This window comes from Centruroides sculpturatus, unplaced genomic scaffold, assembly GCF_000671375.1.
Source record: "Centruroides sculpturatus isolate CEXI.00-Female unplaced genomic scaffold, Cexi_2.0 scaffold998, whole genome shotgun sequence".
Lineage (NCBI taxonomy): Eukaryota > Metazoa > Arthropoda > Arachnida > Scorpiones > Buthidae > Centruroides > Centruroides sculpturatus.
Genome location: NW_019385351.1, coordinates 211,346 through 226,992, shown reverse-complemented (window position 1 = coordinate 226,992; position 15,647 = coordinate 211,346). Strand labels below are relative to the sequence as shown.

Here is a 15,647-nt window from a genome sequence, read left to right as displayed (position 1 = left end):
ATTACAGTGTGTGCATATGTTTTGAGTCTTGCGACCCTTATTTCCAATCAGTTTACAGGTCCGTAAATTGACCGAAAACATTTATTGTGATTAAAGTTATTGCTGGAAAAGCACGAATGGTGTTTTTTTTTTTTTTTTTTTATAAAAGTAGCCATAGTTCTACTTTTTACCACGAGATGCCGCCAGTGTCGTGACGTTTAGTTATCGTATACCTCGTAGTGTACGGTGTGCTTGGAATTTTCTTTTGTTGATATTTTAGCTTTAAAGCCGTACTTTATCATCGATAATTGGTATTCCTGTTACATTGTTAAGAAATCGTTATGGAGAATATTGCATTGGATGATATATCAGAAAATATTTGTTATTGCGATAAGTACTTCTCAAAAGGAAATCTTACTATCTAGCAGTGGCGTGCCATCCTTGGATGCGGTGGAAGCGTCGCTTCCCTTGTATTTTCTAAAATATAAATACACTAGCAGACCTCACCACGCGTTGTTGTGGCTCAAAATGTATTTATTATAAATGTATAACACTTCTCCCGTGGGGGGGATTTTTCGAAAAATCCCATCTTAGTGTACATTCTATTGATGTACCCTATTAAAACGCAATGAAAAACGCAAAAACCCGCATCTAAAATAGTATAATAGAAGCCAAGTTGTTCACGGTAAGCGTTAATCCTGTCCCTCTCCCCCGCGGGGGGATATAGAAAAGTCCCTTCTTAGTGTATATTCTATTGACGTACTGATCAGATCAGATCATTACGTCAACAGAATATACACTAAGCTTTAGTTCATCCTCACAAAAAAGCATAATGCCTCACAGAGAAGCAAACTTACGTACTCGCGGAGTTAGCGCCATCTGTTGGACATAAAATCCTTAATCATAGATAATCTTTTAATTTATATGAATGTTTAACGGAATAATATACAGCCTATGTCCACCCTGAAGTTCCATTGTAAATATTGGTGAAAAAATTTTTGAAATTGGATGAGTAGTTTCGGAGATTAGCTCTTGCATACAAACTTACAAACATTACCTCTATAATATTAGTATAGATATTGCGCGATCGTTTTCATATTTTAATGTACTGTACTTTGAATTAATTAAAATTAATATTTTATTATAACCGCATTATGTATCTTATTACAAATTCTATACATGTGAAAAAAACGATAAGATCGCTATTGTATATTCGAATATCATTGGCGGAATGGAAGCGCTGTATTGTCGAAACCGGGTCAGCTTCCAAAATATCATATAACGCTTCCAATGATTCTATCCAGGACCGGTTCTGGACTGTTAGCCGCCTGCCTGCTAGATATTTGGCCGCCCTCGCTCCATTATGTGAATCATGAATAGATTTATAACTTACCAGTAAATTCCTATCGGTTGGGTTGTTTTTATGATAGTTCTGTATAGTTGACAAGAGTTTTAAAAAATCCATTAAAATATTTGATATATTTATTCTGCTCTCCCATTTTGTATTACTGTACTTACAGATTTCAATGTTAATTAAACTAGTGATATTACGATTGGGTATGTCCCATCTGTAAGGGGATGCAGAAAAAAGTACAATTCTTGTACAATGTTAAAAAATTAACTGTTACTTTGGCAGCATCATTTACAACTAAATTTAATGGATGAGACGCACAAGGTACAAAAGAATTTATTTTCCTTAAATTTACGATTTATATATCCGTTTGTCATAAAAATTTGTCTTTCCACTTTTTTCACGAGACTGCAAATATTCGAGCACAAAGTAACCGGTTTCAACTTATTTCTACTTAAGAAGTAGTTAAATAATTAAAAGATTAGGGAATTAGGGACCAAATAAAACATGGTGTATTTACACCGATTCCGTTCTGTCACGTGATTCAGTGACGTCACAACCGACTGAAAATTAGAATAATGCTTGTCTGGCTTCTTGACGTTACCAAGTAGCGACATCTCGTGGTAAAAAATAGAACTACGGGTACGGAATCGTTTTGTAATTAGCCGCCAGTAATATTTCTACTTCTCAAAAAATGGACGGTCACTATGCAGGAAAACGTTCTGATTATCATTCAACTCCGTTATATTTTGGAGGAACAGAAGAAATGATTTTTTTCAAAGAAAAAAGAGAAGAAAAGAAAAGTAGTAAGAATGGCAGGTGGCCAGGTATGGGAAGATAATTCACTTCGTGAATGGGAAGGTGGTGATTTCAGAATATTTTGTGGAGACTTGGGAAACGATGTCACAGATGAAGTATTGACAGGAGCTTTTAGCAAGTTTGGATCATTTATAAAAGCAAAAGTGATTAGAGATAAGCGAACAAACAAGACAAAAGGATTTGGTTTTGTTAGTTTTAAACAGCCTCAAGATTTTATTAAAGCAATGAGAGAAATGAATGGGAAGTATGTAGGCAGTCGACCAATTAAATTGAGGAAGAGTACCTGGAAAGACAGAAATATCGAAGTGGTGAGGAAGAAACGACGCGAAAAGGAACGACTGTGACTTCTTTGATTTTCTTTATTATTGTGGCAGGAGTTTTGTCACATGGTCTATTTGTATGAACATTTCAAATACAATTTAATAAGTAAGAATTCAGAAAAAAGTATTCTTTGAGTTGACTGTTATATGAGAAGTTTAAAAATAAAAGATTTTATTTTTTTTTGATCCCGTTTAGTATATCTAAAATTGTTTGTTACAGAAATCACCATGTAACATGTTCAAAATAAATTAAAGCAAAATTGCTAATTATTTTCTGTTTAATTTTGCTTTATTTTAAATGATTTTTTTTTTGTGAACATTGAAATTTGTTTATATATACCGGTATATGTTACTGTGAAAGACTGAAATTAGAGAATGTCGATATTCTCCGGTGAATGTCAACATACAAAATACGTTGGTGAAAGACTGAATATTTGGTTATATTATTATACATTCAAACAATTGCTGGTGTATGTTGACAAGCACAGATAAGCTTTGGTGGAGGTCGAAATGACACTCGAGAATCCGATGTCGACAGAGAGGTGACGGTCTGTCACTAAATTCTTTGCTGTTTCCTTCTGCTCAAATTGGTGATACCGTACGAATACAAGTCCCTGATGTTGACCATGGCCATACAGATGCCTGAAATGTGTTTGCAATTGTTATTGAAGAGTTATAGAAGACTCTGACTTTTATAAATTAGCAAACTAAAATGGTACCCTCAAGCAGCTTTATATCTGTAATCAGTTTGTAATTTGTAAAGAAAAGTTACTTTCCATAGATGAGATTTTTTCTTAAGAAATATTGCTGAGAAAAGCAGCTGCAGCTAATTCAAAAAGTGGAGGGCAAGGCTATACATGCTGTCATTGCAAAAAGAAGTGTTCCATGAATAAATGCAGTTGTAAAAGCAAAGGTCTCTTGTGCAATTCAAAGTGCCATAACAGTTTAAGTTGTTGCAATAAATAAGATTGTATAATGTTAATCACATAATATATGTGTAAGTTTACTATTGTGTTATTTTCTTTAATGATTTAGAATGTACTGTTTGTTTTAGGTTCAACAGTTTATTTACATGTGCTGTTATTTAAGCTTTCTCCTATTTTGACATATTAAAAAGTTGCATTTTTGCTTTAACGTAATAAAAATATTTTTATTCAACATTTGCCATCAGTGCATGCTGAATGTCGATATTTGCTGGTGTAAGTGAGAAATAATGACATTTAGCAAATATTTTGTACATACATGAAACGACTGTGTGAATGCTGACATTTGCCAGATATCAGTCATTCACAGTAATATCGGTCATTTCTATTTAATATATATATATTAAATAGAAACATTTTAATATAAGAATATCAGCTATTATTTTTAAATTTGTTGATGAAGTTATCTATTTTTTAAAACTAACTTTAAAATAAAATTGAGACAGAATTTCTATAATGAAAATAAAATGTAAATAAAGACAATTAAAAAATTGTCATACTAAGTTGGCTTTCGATGGGTAGCTCACAAACTCCAGCGATATTATTTTTCCATTATTAGTGTGAGTCTGGAGGGGGCAATTAAATTATGTGCTTTTGAGTTGGCTGAAGAGGGGCTAATGCCCGAAACGCAACTTGTAAATAGCGTCCCAACTGAATAAAGTGGTGAATAATGTCACTGTAGCGTGTCTGTAAAAAAGCAATAATTAGAAAAAATTAAGAGAAAGGGAAAAACCCACTTCCTTTTTCTTCCCACTTGCAATACTCTGATAGATAAGACTGATCAAATATCCCTCTGAATCAAGTCATTTTGATGTTTGGACTTATGTTACAACCTTAGTCAAAACATTCAATTATTAATGATGGAAAACTCTCAATTGGATGGAATTATGAGGTAAGACGAGCCTCGATAACGGCTAGAAAATAATAATTTGGTCAAATCATCCAGTTCTTGACAGCCCTATCTGCCAACCAGGACATGGCTTGAACTTAGACCACATTAAACCATATACGTAGATACAATAAAGACATTGGCCATACAAGAAGTGTTTAGAAGGCAGGAAAGAGTGTAAGGGGAAGAAGGAGGGAGAGGAGATAGTAGAGAAAGATAGGATCCCTCTGAACGGCATACATATGGCTACAGTACCCTTTATGTTGATGGCATGCAGTTTTTAGGCTGCAAGGCCATAGTCCTCCGAAGGGTCTAAAAGAAAACCTGAGTGTAGCAAACACCAATAATTGAGTGCTGCCATGAATAGCTAAATGTAGAAGTTAGTGCCAAGTGGCTGTTAGTAGGAAGACTTATATCTACTTAATAGTAATAAAACTGAACACAAGCATGAATCTTAATACTAAACAGCTAGACAGACAGCGTGAAAAGCAAACGAGCAAAACCCCAAATTTTTTTTATTTTACTACAACTCTTTCTAACCTGTTACTGGTGTGTTCTCCTTCCTTACTAACTTGTAACTAACCAAAACAAATGTTTTCGAACCCCAGGAATGGTTCTTCTTCAGGTATTTTTTGAATTTCTGATGGAAAATTCAGCTCGTAAAAAACTTCAAATTCGAAATACGTATGTTTGAATGCACGTTTCCCGTTTCTGTCATTGTTTGTCATGCACAGTCGATTCCAAAACGGCTATCATAAATTACCATTCATAAACGCTAGCCACACTGTTGATAACGTAATCTCTTCCTTATAATTGATGCATTGATTATCCTTTTAAAATTTTATTTATTTTATTTTATTATATATATATTTTTTGAAACATTAACTTACTCACTAACTAAACTAACCTAACCTACCATAACTTAGGATGAACCTAACCAGACGACTAAAGCCAACAAACCCTAATCTAATTTAACCTAACCAGAAACCAAGCTAAGAGTCCCTAATCTAACTTACAACTAGGACTAACCGAATTTAGACTGAAAAAAGACAGAAAATAAGAATTAAAATACAAAGTTAAAAGGCAGCTATATAATGACAGTTGAAACAAAGCAAGGGAAAGCTAATTGCCATCTGTGCCCCTGGAGTGAGTGCTCTCAACAGCCCCACTAAGGGATATGAATGCAAGTAGATGAAACATTGTATGTGTGTGAATGAGTTGGTGTGGGTTGCAAGGCCAGTTGTACCCTTCAAGAATAGCAGCTCTCATTAATCTATCCCTAATGTGATTGTACCTATTGCAGCAAAAAACTAAGTGAAGTGGTGTTTGGTCTTCTTGAATACCACAATTGCTTTGTGGATTATCCCCAAGGCTAAATCTATGCAAGTATTGTATAGTATCACATTAAACCAGTCACCTGAGTCATTTCTCACCTTCCATTCATATAAAAGGGGTTCGAACTTGAGCCTTGGGGCAGACACCAATGGCAAACATCAACAGGACACGTCCCACCATAATTGAGGCTTCGGTCCGCCCAACTCTCATCTTTCCTACGAAATCCAATGATAGCCCAACACTACCTTGACTAGATCCACAATCGGTTTGTGACCATTGAATGAACAGTATCACAAGACATCATCATTCTCTCCAAGGTATTTTACTTAGAATTGTAAACTCTCTCTCTCGGTCTTTAGCATAGTTAATAGGCAAGATCTAACAATGTATTATCCAAGCAAAGACCTGAGTGTAGTTGTATATACAGTTAATGTATTCCTTCATTTAGTGTAGTTTATTAAATTATTGTTATTTGTTAACCTATCTCCCTGTCTTAATTCGGAGAATGGATCCTATTGGCTTATCTGCTCTCTCATCGCTCAGATCTCCCATCCAGTGATGCTTGAGTGAGGATTTATCATCCTTGATGCAAAAAAAAAGCTTAGAACTATTACCCCTAAGCCCTCAGCTTCTCACATTAGTCTCTTTAAGTGGAAAAAAAGAGGTGCTTGCAGAAGAGAATTTTTATATATTCCTTAAAGCATTGTTTAAAATAAATAAATAAATGTAACAAGAAATTTAAGCTATTTATTAAATTATTGTTACAGTATTGTTAAAAAACAAGTTATAAAAATGAAGTTATTGCATATGTTTTCAGATTGGAATGGCAGATGGTATGTTTTATGGTATAGGGCAGGGGTCGCCAACATACAGCCTGTGGGCCGGATCTGGCCCATCTAATGAATTTATGCAGCCAGTGATTAATCTTTCAATATTAGCTACTGAAGTCCAAACAGCTCAACAAAAAATTCTGACGCCTAAAAAAAAAAAGTCAACTCACTGTGCGTTCAGAGCTAATGCTCCATTACAAATGTCTTAAGCACAGCATAGAATGTCGATAATGCATGATAATGTGAAAAATGTATCTGTAATCTCTATATACAATTTAGTCTCTACAGGGTGACACCACAATGAGATCTTGCACCACCTGAAAATCTTCCTAGGGCAGCCTCTGGTTTGGCCTGTGAAAAAAGTTTTCTTTCCAATTCGGCCCAGGGGCAAAAACTGTTGACCACTCCTGGTATAGGGTATAGGGTGTGGGAGACTGGGTTGTCTTCATTCTTCTGCTTTGTCCAATCACCAAGAATAAAACAGTTTTTCTTTGCAGAGAAATCTTGGTTTCTTCCATGTTTTGAATTGTGAAGTATATCTTCTGCCATTTTGATTTGAAATTATATATATTTTAAAATGTTATGGCTTATCATCAGTGTCAAACATCTGGTTAGCTTATGGATGCCTCTTTGGGGAAACGAAAGGATTCGTGATTGCCATACAGGATCAGGTCATAAATACTAAAAACTACAGAAAATACATACTCAAAGATACAACACTCACAAATGACACATGCAGAAAATGTCACATCATGCCAGAAACTATACAACACATCACTTCAGGTTGTAAGCTCCTGGCACAGACAGATTATTTACACAGACACAAGTAATTAAGTAGTAAATACAATACACCAAGAACTTGCAAAGAAACACAAATTAGACATCCACGAACCATACTATAAATACATCCCACAGACAATATTGGAAAACAACATGCACAAAATGTACTACGACAGAGCCATAATCACAGATAAAACAATTTACCACAACAGACCAGACATCACACTCATTGACAAACACAATAAAATCACATACATTATAGACATAGCCATTCCAAACACTCACAATATACAAAACACGTGCACTGAAAAAATTAGCAAGTACACAGAACTCACCCAGGAAATAAGGCATCTGTGGAGGATGGAAAGGGTGCTTATTGTACCTGTCGTTCTCTCCTGTACAGGTATGATACCACACACACTACAAAGCCTGGGAACATTACAATTGAATAGAAATACATACATCACACTACAGAAGGCCACTATATTGAATACATGCCATATTGTTAGGAAATTCCTGAATACAGACACTGACACACTTATTTAATTTTAGTTTTTGGTTGCTATGCCTTGACTCTTGTCTGGCATAGTACACAGCCACCAGTGTCAACTGAGTATAACTCACTAAACCTAACATAATAATAAGTATAACTCACTATTTATTAGTTGTCAAATGTTTTTTTAATCAGTTTTTTAAAATACTTTATCGTTGTATTTTAATTATAAATAATATAATTGAACATTTTATAGTTTAAATCTGAAAATTTCATTTCTAAATTGTTATTGAGTTTTTAGAATAATTTGTATCTTACTTGGATGAAATGAGTCAATGAATTAAAACTTTTTAAAATATTTCAATGATATAAACACTATAATCATTTATACATTAAAACCTATCTAAAATAGAACCTGAATAAAATGGAAACCTGGCTAAATGGAAAAATTTCTTTGGAATGGAGAGAATTTTTTTACATTAAGTTTTATCATAAGCTGTAAACCTGTCCGATGTGGAAATTAGATTTTGGGATATGAAAAACATTAAAAAAAACTAAAAACCAGAAAATCCAGCAGTAAAATTTTAATTTAAGAAATACTTAATAAAAATAAATGTTTTTTGACAAACTTAAACTATCATCTTCAGGTTGCTTTTTTAATTTCCTGTTCTATCTTCCAAATGGAATTTGGAAGATAGAACAGGAAATTTAAAAAAAAATTAACATAGGGTAATACTATTGGTTGTAACTGATGTGATCGATGATGGCATTTAGGTTTGCAAGATGAGATTGAATCTTAAAAAGGGAATATGAAATAAAGATCTTCAAGTATGGGAGAATGCTTCTGCCTCCCATAACTAATTGCTGGTCTTTAAAAGATGCCTTGAAGATTTTCAACCTTTCCAGGTGTTTTACGTTGGACCAATTATAGCTGGGATGTATAATGTGAGCTTAATCATAAGCTATATCAATGTCATTTTTGATTATGTATGAACTCAGGGTGGTGGAGATAGGCCTTTTTTATAGAGCATATATGCTCCTTTTAATCCATTTGTCCAATGATCTTGTAGTTTCTGTGTAAACTAGGTTTTTGTTAAAATATTTGTCTACTCCATCCCCCATCATGGGGGATGGAGTAGACAAACATTTTAACGAAAACCTAGTTTAGAGTAGACCCTGGAAGTGATTTGTTATATATTGATCTCTAAAGATCAATAAATAACAAATCACTTCCTTAATAAGATTAAATTGTAAGGTTCTGTTTGTATGCTAGATTAATATCATTGTCTTTAGCAATTTGTTTGTAAAGATTGGAAAGTGGATGATTATAATGGCCCACTTTGTATATTGGATGTTTGATGTTAAAATTCCTCAAGAAGCCAAAATAGAATCATAATAGAATAATTGGTCTCTGTTATAATCCATTTAGAATTTCCAATGGCCTAGTGCAGTGTTTCTCAACGGAGGCGATATCACCCCCATGTGGGCATTTTTCCATGTTGAGGGGGCGATTAGTAACAATTTATATTTTGGGGGGCGAAAAACAATTTTCTGGGCGATATAGTAAAACATTATATTAAGAATAATTAGATATTTTATTCGTTATATCGTACAATAATTAAAAAAATAACATTATACTAGCCACTAGTCTGTTCAATGCAGTACGAATTTGGTGTTAGCCTTGTCCCTCGGCATCGGAATTTTGTAGTGAAGGGGGTGATGATTCGTTAGAGGTCTGACGCATACATGGATAACAATGTGGAGGATGTCTCGTCAGTGTTCAGTTCATCTGACACCAATAGCACGTCTAGTAGTGCCAATGTAGACCAATTCCCTCCCAAATCTATGGTCCATGAGAGAGACAGCGTATACCCCTGGTAGCTTATACTTGTTAGGTTTATCTTTTTCATTGCATAGAAGCTTAAACATAGATGGGCATCTTTTGTATGATAAGCGTACTCCTTGTTTTTTAGCTATTTTTTGATACAGGGATGTTCAAAAAATGATAAAGGGACTTCCTCCACAAAAGGGGTTCTATGTCGTTATCCATGTATGCGTCAGACCCAGAGATTTTGGCAAACTTCGACAACGCCAAACTCCTCATTACTACACCATTTACAGACCACCTCAAGTGGTTAGAACAAATGGAAATTTGCAAAGCATACAACACTTTTGCACCTATTAACTCGAGGGATAAGATTACCCTGTCCCTAGCATGGCAGGCCCTACTCCAGAAGGAGGATTCACATTAATAAATACATATAGTAAATAGGGTATTAAAACTTCATACCCGCTGATATGCTATTTTATTTTTTCTTTATTTTTTCGTTAACGTAAAAATCCATAAAAACCTTTTTAAGAAAAACGAGCATTACATTACGTAATACTGGAATGCACGTGATTCACATTGATATTTGAATTTCGAATGTGGTTCGGAAGAAGTAGTTTTTCGAATATCACAGTTTTGAAGAAGTTCGTTCTACTGGTCTTCGTTCTAACGAATTTTAAAGAAGGATAGTTGCTTGAGAAAGGACCCAGGGAGGGATCCGAAAACGTTTGCATGTAATTTTACTCTTGTTTAATACCGGTTAAAGGGTTTGATGAGGGATTATTTTTGTATTTTAATCCGGTATTTGAAGATTCTTTAATTATAGTGAACTCTTTAGTATTTATATATCTAGCACAAGCCCTTGGAAACAACAAGAATGTTTTAAAATCAAATAATTCTCAATTCTTGCATTTGAATACTCCCATCTTTAGTTGGAACTTTTTATTAAGTTTAGTAATAAATTATTTTAATGCATATAAAAATGATTTTACTGTAAAAACTGAACTTATCTGTGTGATATTTATCTGATGTAGTTTCAAGTTTAAAAAAAAAAATACTAAAACTCATTCAAAACAGAAACCTGCCAGAGTGGAAAAATAATTCAGTATCATTTGATTCTGATTTACACAGGTTTTACTGTAGTAGTGTTATACTGAAATCTGCATTTTATGGAATTACACTTAGTAAATTAATATTTTTTTTGCAAAGATTTAATCTTTTGCAAAATAATGAATTACTGTAATTTTCACATGCACATTATCATATGTGTATATTATAAAGTTGTTTACTGAACAATATTAGAATATTTTAAGTTAAAGTTTATAAATATTTTGTAGGAAATTGCTATTACAGCCTACTCAAGATCTAGAAATTTTAAAACAAAGACAGGATGCAGTTGCTTATTTTGTTACACCTCAAAATGTTGAAGTTGTTTATAACTTGCAGAATTGTTTAAAAAATATAAAATACATTCCAGTAAGCATTACTTATAAAATATTTTAAAGAAATAAAATAATTATTAGTGAAAGAACAAAAATAAAGTGTCTAATTTAGTATAAAAAATATTAAATTTTTCTGATAGAAGGAACTCTTATTAGAATAAATAAAATAAATATTTCAATGTAAGCTAATTTGTGAATTATTTTATGTTATTTTAGTAATGATGTTTGATTTTAAAATTACTAGAATAATAAATTATCGTAATAAAATTTTGTATAAGAACTTACAAACAGTAACAAATTATCTACCGTAGATAAATTAAAAAGGTAAATTAAATGGGAAAATAAATAAATTACCTTCTTTTACGTGATGAATTAATCTTAGCTCAGCTGTCATTGCATTCAATATATTTTAATTATGTAATTTTAGTAATTAAAATTTCTTAAAATATTCAATTAATCTTCAAAATTATTATTTAATAGCGTATTCTCTCTCATATGTTAAATTCTCATGCTTCAGTTAATGATTGGAAAGCATTATATAAGGTATAATAATTTTGTTTATTACTCCTGTTTTATTGTTTATAAATATATTACTAATATATTCAAATAAATATCTGAAAATAATTTGTAATTTTTTAAAAAATAGATGCAATTTTCTAAAGAAAGTCTAATGATAAAAATATTTATAAAATAATTATATTTTCTCCAAATTTTCAGTTACATTTAAAACTTTTTTTATTCAATTTACGTAATTGTTATCTTTATGCACTTACATGAAGTTTTAGATAAGTATCATTCATTCTTTAACATTACTTAAGAGCTTATTCAACAATTTATGATATTGATTTGTAGTTTAAATTTTATAGTTATGCTTTTATAAAATTAAAGTTTATATTTTCTTAAGCTTTTATAAATCCTCTGTATATTTGTATTATCTTAATATNTAACCAAATCAGTTTTAATATTAATTTAAAAATTTTCATTAATAAAGTTAACATCAATCTCTTTAAGTGATTAATACTAGTTTTCATTCATTTAACAGACTGTTTATAATTCTGTTCTTATAAAAGATATATGTCGAATGCAGCCACAGTCTATTTATATTTTTAGAAAAGTAAGTACAATGTAAGATGTTTGTCTTTATTAATTAAAAACTGATCTCTATTCTGATATGCAAATTCAGAGTATGGCTTGGTTGGGTCTTATTTGACAACAATATGAGCTTTGACTATGAAAAAGTTTTCCCCAGCTTTATACAACAAATTTTCTTGGAAAGCATGTGGTTTGAGTGGTCTCTAACATCTTGTATGTATGAAATTTATGTATGATACATTACAGACATTTTCTGCAAACTTTTTGAATGTGTGTAGGTGGAATGAGAATGACTCAGATTTTTTTTAAAATGGTTGACAACTGTATACTGAGTCACAGCACAAGGTAGTAATTAGGGAATTCGATCCCGGTCCTTATTTCTAATCCCGGGATTTCGGAATTATACTTATTCAATCCCGGGATCCCGGGATTATTTCGGTATTGAAGGTTAATAAAAATTAAGAAAATCTTACAGAAATCAAAAATCAAAATTTAGACAAAAATCAACGTATTTTACGGTATACACCTAGTTAATTTAATCACTCTAACTAATCAGACTTAGAGTCAGACTAACCAGACTTAAAATCACTGTTTCATGTTAAATTTATTCTTTTTTAAGCATCACTGAGATCTCTTTAAACTCACATAAATTGAAAAAACCTTTATGTAACAAACTATGCAAATAAACGTTGAAAATTAACAAAAATCTCTCTTAACATCGACTAAATAGACTACTTTCATATAACAACCTAGTAAGTAGGTAGTAAAGTAAGTTTCTTAGCAAAAAGTATTTAAAAATAATATTAATCAGTCACATTTTTCTTAAATATAAAGAAAACTAATCTAATAGGAACATTCTAATTTGAATTGCGAAAATATGATCTGAGAAATAACAACGCATCCAGTGTCTCATCACCAAGTCTGCTTCTCAATTTGTTGCACATATATGCAGCTGCTGAGAAAACGCGTTTAGGTTTGATGGAAGTTGGAGGAATCGTTAGTAAATACTTATAAGCTTCGAGGACACGGGGAGGATGGAAGAAAACAGTCCGGTCGACACGGATCGGGATTGTAGGAGTAAAGGCTACAATCCCGATTGTTTCGATCATTGTAAGCATGTCTTTCTAAAAATAAACGCGTTAATTTTGTAAATTCGGTCTCTGTGTGAGTCTCTCAGCGTCCAGCAAACCACTACCCCGAAACGTAAAAAGACTTTCTCGCATCATCCTGACAGATCGCGGGCAAGGCGAGGGTCGTAACCTTTTCACCTAAGGTCGACCCCCCTAAGCGAGAGGCGTCGGGTCTATATTAACTACACTGGCAAAACAAGATGGCTGACACATTGACAGGTAAAACGCACTGAGTAGTGCTCTCGACTGCGCCAGAAAATCGATTGGCGCCCGCGAAAATTCAAAAATACAAAAATGAAGTATATTACCAAGTAACCCAGTGAGAACTGCTTGCCTATCATTTTAGTTGAAAATACAAGAAGTTTTATTCCAAGCAAGCATCGCAAGCCCGCTAGGTTAATTTCTGCTGCTTGCTTGGAATAAAATTTCTTGTATTTTATATTAAAATGATAGGCAAGCAATTCTGTTAAAAGCACTGGCACTGAACGTTTCGCTTCATGCAGTCTATTTTGCAACTTTTTTAAAATGATGTCAATCCCGAAAATCTCGGGATTAGGAAAACTTAATCCCGAAAATTTTGGGACTGAAAAGTTGTCGGGATCCCGGGATCCCGATTTTTGAGATCCCGGGATCAAATCCTCTAGTAGTAATGTCATAATCAGTTTGCAACATATCTATGCATGCATTTTTAGACAGGGTGAAAGCAAGATTTTGGAGTACAGTTTAATGTGCACTTGCTTATTGAGTCCTTCTTGTGGAGGATGGACAAGATTCTGTTTACTCAGACATGTTTACTCAGAGGTATCTGAGTAAACATTCTATCACAGTTCTACATCCTCCATACTCACCAGATCTTGTGTTGTATATTTAACGCCTCATAGACTGACGTTCTTGGAAGAAGAAGTTTTGATTGACATAAGTTGGCGTGACATCCAACCCGTGAACTTAATACACCTAACAAGATCTTGTGTTGTGTTATTTTCACCTGTTTTCCTGCATGAAAACACACATGAAAGGCCAAAAATTCAACAGCACAGATGAAGTGATTGCTGCTGCAAAACGTATACTTCAGATAATTGTGAATGAGGGTTACAAGATGTTTTCAAAGTACTCTATGGCTGCTGTATTGTTGCAGAAGGTGAATACAGTACTTTGAGGGAAATGTCTAAATATACATAGTCAATAAAATAGGTGAAAAAATTATTTTCCATGAACTTTTTGAACATACCATGTATTTATTATTCATTTAACTTTATCTATATTTAATGGTGTTATAATTATGTTTTAGTTTTGCAATTTTTTTAATTATTAAAATATTAAAACCTAAAAGCTTATTGACAGAATCTGTAATTAATATTTAATGATAATTCGTTATTTATTTAATAATTTTTAAAACTGGGAATATCAAAAAAATAAATAAAAATTAACACCAAATTTATGTAATATTATAGCGTGAAAAAATTACACCCTTAGCTAACTGATAAATTAATGGCAAACAAATGCTGAGTTTTAAAGTATTACAGTATTTTAAAGATGTCACAAATACAATACATTCTGACTACAGTCTGAATATTAATAAGTGTAAAGGCTGTTTGAATTATTAAATTGCTTAGGTTGTCCAAGATCTGTGAACAATAGTTATAGAAAACTGAAAATATCATTGTACATGTTGCAACAGATTATAAACATTAAAACATAAAAATAAAAAACATATTTATTTTTTATTTTTATGTTTTAATATTAGCTACTGATAAAGATGGCGCACCTAATTTTCAATAGAATATTGTTCAAAAATGTTTGAAAAGCCTGCTCATTCATGCAAATGTGTTAAGTGTATGACTTTTACAGTTATTTTTTTTATAAAGGTTTAACATGACCGAAAACATTAGAAATTAATAAATTCGGCTGCATGTTTACAAGGTGTTAGAGTATGTTTTGTTTTATTGATTAATATGCAGTCTCGGAGGAATTGTAAATTANATTAAATTACAGTACAATAAGCAAGATTTATAACAATGGCAATTTGAACAGTAGCTACACTATTATTAAAATTAGTTTATTTAATATTTTGCAATTAAAATATAATTTTATAATATTTTACATTTGTTTAAGATTAATTCTCTAAAGTTTTAACTGAAATATTTCTTTATAGATAACTGAAACATTTACAACAGATTTATGTCGTATTTCTTCATTAATAAACAAAATAGTAAGTTTATTTATATTTTAACATTAAACTTTAACCTTGAGAAAATTAAGAAAATTAAAATTTTCATTTTAATTTTACTTTTCTTAAGTTTTATAGCAGAGGTAAAAATTTTACTATTATCAATAATCTAAAAATAAGTTTTCAATATATGAAAACACTTTATTTCA

The 15,647-nt window shown here is 32.1% G+C and overlaps 2 protein-coding genes across 5 annotated transcripts in view; both read left to right on the top strand.

Annotated features, from left to right (window-relative positions):
• LOC111637982 (mutS protein homolog 5-like) overlaps positions 1-15,647 on the top strand; it is an 84,555-nt gene that overhangs the window by 18,380 nt on the left and 50,528 nt on the right. For 2 of the 4 annotated variants that reach the window (XM_023383594.1, XM_023383595.1), the window contains exons 3-7: positions 91-95; positions 10,945-11,083; positions 11,530-11,592; positions 12,092-12,163; positions 15,424-15,480. In XM_023383594.1, the coding sequence (XP_023239362.1) occupies positions 91-95; positions 10,945-11,083; positions 11,530-11,592; positions 12,092-12,163; positions 15,424-15,480 (336 nt within the window). The remainder of the gene's footprint in view (positions 1-90; positions 96-10,944; positions 11,084-11,529; positions 11,593-12,091; positions 12,164-15,423; positions 15,481-15,647) is intronic. The other 2 variants (XM_023383596.1, XM_023383599.1) reach the window with 2 other exon arrangements.
• On the top strand, positions 1,703-2,806 carry LOC111637987 (RNA-binding protein 42-like). The gene has a single exon (XM_023383608.1). The coding sequence runs from the start codon at positions 2,143-2,145 to the stop codon at positions 2,491-2,493; it is 351 nt and encodes a 116-aa protein (XP_023239376.1). The 5' UTR covers positions 1,703-2,142; the 3' UTR covers positions 2,494-2,806.

What these genes read in the sequence shown, in the direction of transcription:
- LOC111637987 (XM_023383608.1), top strand. Translation starts at nt 2,143, where the DNA reads ATGGCAGGTGGCCAGGTATGGGAAGATAATTCACTTCGTGAATGGGAA.